At 61.8% G+C, this 4,398-nt stretch overlaps 1 protein-coding gene across 1 annotated transcript in view; it reads right to left on the bottom strand.

The window, feature by feature from the left end:
* Positions 1–1,675: 1,675 nt before the first annotated feature.
* Positions 1,676–4,398, bottom strand: part of CEP170B (centrosomal protein 170B) — a 26,078-nt gene continuing 23,355 nt past the window's right edge. Inside the window, exons 14-19 of the mRNA XM_042781496.1 lie at positions 3,360–3,519; positions 3,048–3,191; positions 2,861–2,949; positions 2,243–2,336; positions 2,066–2,117; positions 1,676–1,914 (exon numbers count right to left, since the gene is read on the bottom strand). Of these exons, the coding sequence (XP_042637430.1) occupies positions 1,676–1,914; positions 2,066–2,117; positions 2,243–2,336; positions 2,861–2,949; positions 3,048–3,191; positions 3,360–3,519 (778 nt within the window). The remainder of the gene's footprint in view (positions 1,915–2,065; positions 2,118–2,242; positions 2,337–2,860; positions 2,950–3,047; positions 3,192–3,359; positions 3,520–4,398) is intronic.

Below are 4,398 nucleotides of genomic sequence, written 5' to 3'. Positions count from 1 at the left end.
CGGGTCAGGCTAGAGCAGCTGGGTGGGGCATGCAGGGTAGACAGGGGCCAGGCTAGCACCTGCACCCAGTGGACAGACTGCAGGCTTGCAGGGGCGGGGCTGGGTGGGGCCCCTTCTACCTGCACACGTAAACGTGGGGGTGAGGGGCATGCAGGCCCCAAGCACTCCACTCCTTATCAGCGAAATGTAAACACGGAGTCCCGCCAGCTCAGAGCACCCTGGACCGGGCAGGCCTGCGCTGGCCACCACTCCAGATGGCTGGAGACACCTGCCCCCCACCCGGTCAGGGTGGGAGAACACTCCTGCCCCACCCACCATGACCAATGGCTCTTTGGCTTACAGGCTCCAAAACACTTGGCCACCTCCAAGGAGCTGAGCTCAGCTCACGTGGCAAGTTCCTGCTAGAGTCCTGAGAAAACCGCTCCTGGAGCCCTCGCTGCCCCTCACCTGGCTCTAGAACACAGAGGCCCACTGCAACCGAGGGGGCTAGCCGAGGTGGGCACGGCATCTAGGACCACCGAGCTGGGAACTTCCGTAAGCCCAATTCCCAGCCACTTTGGTCCAGTGCTCACGGACACTGAGGGGCCTCACGCCCACTTGCCAGGCCCCAGAAATCCAAAAGCAAAGATCAGCATCCCTCACAGAAACACACCCACGGCTCTCGCTGGGGCTGGCACAGCAGGAGTCAGGTGCCTGTGTACATGGGTGCCTGTGTACATGTGTCAGCAAGCATGCAGGTGTGTCTGTGTGTACTGGTGTGCACGCATGTGCCCGTGTCTACGTGTCTGTATGCAGGTGTGCATGTCTGTATTTGCTCCTGCACAGAGGTGTCAACACGTGTCCATGTGTCTATATGCAGGTGTGTGTGTGTCTGCATGTGTACCTGTGTGCACGTATTTGATCCTGCCTGGAGCTGTTTCAGTGTGTGCTCCTATGGGCAGGTGTGTCTCCTTGTGTGCAGGTGCGTGTCTACGTGTGTCTGCATGCATGTGCCTATATGTTTGCGTGGAGACGTATCTGGGTGTACACCTGTGTGCAGGTGCCACATCTGCATGTGCACGGGGCTGGTTCTGGGCCTCCTGGCAAAAGCCCACCTGATGCCCACCCTCCGCTCTGGGAAGCCCACATGCTCAGTGGGTTTGGCAGTTGTGTTGGCACCAAAGACTGGAAGCAGTGGGGTTCTGGCCCCAGACATCTCCACAGCCATTCTTTTCCTAAGGGCAGGGGACAGCTCTGGCCCTGGCTCAGTGGCGGCCCTACACTTGGGTGGAGCCAGCTGCACAGTGCCTAGCTGGCCTCCGCCCTCCCTTCTCCACAGCCCAGCCAGCTCTGCGTTTGGCACTAAATGGCCCCGCCTGTCCTGTGCCCACCCCAGCTGGACACCAAGGGTGGGTGCTGCCATGTGCCTGCAGGGCAGCCCCTCCAACTGAGAGGCTCCACTGGGCCTGGAGGGGTGCTGCCACGGTCTGACCCCCTTCCTTTCAGCAAGACAAAGTGACAGCAGTGGACACGAGGCAGGGACTGGAGACGGTGGGCCAAGTCCAGGGGTGGGGGAGCCGGCTGGCCGCCAGGGGCTGAGCTGTGGTTATGCCGGCTGTGGGATATGGCACATAAGAGGGTCTTGGCGGTGAGCCAGCTGGTGGGACGAGTGGGGGCACACAGGACAGAGGACAGCCTAGATCAGGAACCGCTCGGCATCAGGGAGGAAGTCAGGCAGGAAGACAGGGTCTGGGGCGCCACAGTTGGCGTGTGGCGGGAAGCCCCTCAGCGGCAGAGCAGGCAGCATCTCCACCGAGGAGGGTGATGGGCTCTGGGTGGCAGGCCGGCCCCTCCCCAGCTGGGCCAGGCTCCCGGAGCTCCTGCTGCCTGCCAGCAAGGCCAGGTTCCCAACGGGGTCCACGATGGCATTGATGACTGCAGGGTGGGAAGGCGATGGGGGCAGCTGGTTGGGGGTCCCACCCTGCCCTCCTCCCACCAAAGGGCCTTGTGGCTGAGTGCTCAGGCCCCCTCCCCCACTGGTCTCCAACCCCAAGCCCTCTGGACAGCCCCACAGAGCCACACCCACCTTCCAACTGCTTCTGCACACGCCTCAGTTCCTTCAGGATAGAGCTGATCTCCTGGGAATGGGGTTGGATGAGGAAGCCGACCGCCAAGGACATGTGCCCGTCCCTGGGTCTGGAGCTGGTCACAGGCCTGGCTCAGCTTCCACCCCACCCCGGCCTGCAGGCCCAGGCAAGCCCACCTTGTTTGACGTCTTCAGGATGGGAACCTCATTCTCTGCATTGATCCTGGCTTCCAGGTCCTCCCACGCACGCCCCGTGTTCTGGAAAAGGATCCTGGGGACAGGGCAGGGTGAGGCCTGGTGCTACTGCCCCAGACCACCAGTGCCTCACCAAGAATCCACCACCTGCCCTCTCCTGGCCCAAGGGGACGGTGGGCAAGCACTAGGCTGGCAGGCGCCACGGCCTCGGGCTCTGTGCGGCCTCAGGGACGGACTGTTGGGATTGTGGCTGGGGGCGTCCTGGCAGTGGACCCATCTGTGTGCACATGTGCCCAGGCTGGCGCCCTGAGTGGACGTCACTGGGCACACATGCTCCTATCTGTGTGCATACATGTGCCCGTGTCTGCCCAGGCTGGCACCCCCACGTGGACGTCACCATGTCCATGGTCGTATCTGTGCGTTTGTGTATGCACATGCACACCAGTTCTGTCCAGGCTGGCACCCCTGCACGGACATCACCAAGTCTGCATGCTCCTGTGTGTGTGCATACCCGCATCTGCCCAGGCCAGTGCCCCCACACGGATGTCACGTGTTTGCATGCTCCTATCTGGGACCCGCCCTCTACCCCAGGCCGCTCACTTCATCTTTTCGGCGAGACTCTCTGTGTTCTCACGGATGGCATGCGACAGCTGGGACACAGGGTTCAGCATCAGGTTATCAAAGATCACCTGGGGGCACCGGGTGTCAGCACAGCTCCTGTCCCCTGAGCACCCAGCCCCACACCCACCCAACCTGGCAGGGCCAGTGCAAGGGCAGGGGGGCGTGCCTCCTCGCGGTTCCGTGGCCTCGTCTTGGAGGCCAAGGGGTCCTCACGGCTGTCATTCATGTTCTGGTCAAAGTCCCGCGAGTTCAGGGCGCCTGGCGGCACCTTCTGGAAATTGAGGCTGGCCTCAGGGATACGCTGCACCAGCTGCGGACGGAGGGGTGGGCAGTGGGGGCTGGGAGATGCCATAACTGACCCCAGCCCCACCTGCTTGGCATCCCACTTGATGCCCCCAACAACTAGCCGGGCCTCTGTCCAACAGCCTCAGGGTGTCGGGTGGCCAGTCTGACTCAGTCCCCACTGGACAGAGCTCACCTCCTCGCGGGCAGAGATGGTGGACGCAGGGGTGCTGGGCACATTGCTGAGGGTAGGGCTGTGGGTGGGCCCCGGAGAGCCCAGCGAGTCGCCATCCCCAGCCACATCATGGATCTCCTGGGCCAGGGTGACCACATCCTTCACCAGCGTCTGGCTCAACCTGGAGGGCAGAAGACAGAGCTGCTGGGTCCCACAGGCTGCCCAGAATGCGATGGGGTGGGAGGAGCCGGGTACGTCCACCCACACCCAAAGGCCCCAAATAAGTCTACCTTCACCCCAAGAACCCAGATGCAGGTACCTGCACCCCAAGGTCCCTGATAAGTCTCTCTGTACCCTAAGACCCCAGGTAAGTCTATCCATACCCCCAAAGCCCCAGATACATCCACTGCAACCCAAGACCCCAGATACGAGCACCTGCACCAAGACCCTAGGTACACACACCCACATTCCAAGACCCCAAACAAGTCTATGTGTACCCCAAGACCCCACAGACATCCACCCATATCCCAAGACATAGCTTTTTCCCAAGGCAGGGGCAGGACCTGGGAGTAAGCCCTCTACCACTGGCCACTCCGGGACTGGGGTACCCTACCATCTGAACACAGCCCCCATGCTCACGGCCATGAGAGGACAGAGAGGCAGGGCTAAGAGCAGGGCCCAGGCTGGTGGGCAGAGACACCCACCTTCCCTCTCCCTACCTACAAAGCAGTCTGTGGGGGCTATGGCACCATTCGTCACATTCCACTCAGCCAGTCACCCACCTGGCCACCTACCCATCTGTCCACCTAGCTGCTGATTCACAAGGCCCGGGACCCCTCCTGTCCCAGGGTGGGGCTCTGGCCCCTCTCAGCACTGACCCAATGCAGGGGCCACCCATGGCCTCTGCACAGTCCCCCAACGCCTGGCTCCAGGCAGCAAATTCAACTTTCTTAAAACTTGGTGGGGAGGAGGCGGGGCAAGATGGCGGACTAGGCAGAAGGATTGCACAGACCCTCTTCAACAAAGAAAAGGGAAACCAATTAACACAGACACAGAAGAT

The sequence above is a fragment of the Orycteropus afer genome, unplaced genomic scaffold, assembly GCF_000298275.1.
Source record: "Orycteropus afer afer isolate SDZICR_OR568_19922 unplaced genomic scaffold, OryAfe1.0 scaffold00128, whole genome shotgun sequence".
In the NCBI taxonomy this organism is placed as follows: domain Eukaryota; kingdom Metazoa; phylum Chordata; class Mammalia; order Tubulidentata; family Orycteropodidae; genus Orycteropus; species Orycteropus afer.
Note: the sequence above shows the minus strand (reverse complement) of the source record. Positions and strands in the feature narration are given on the sequence as shown.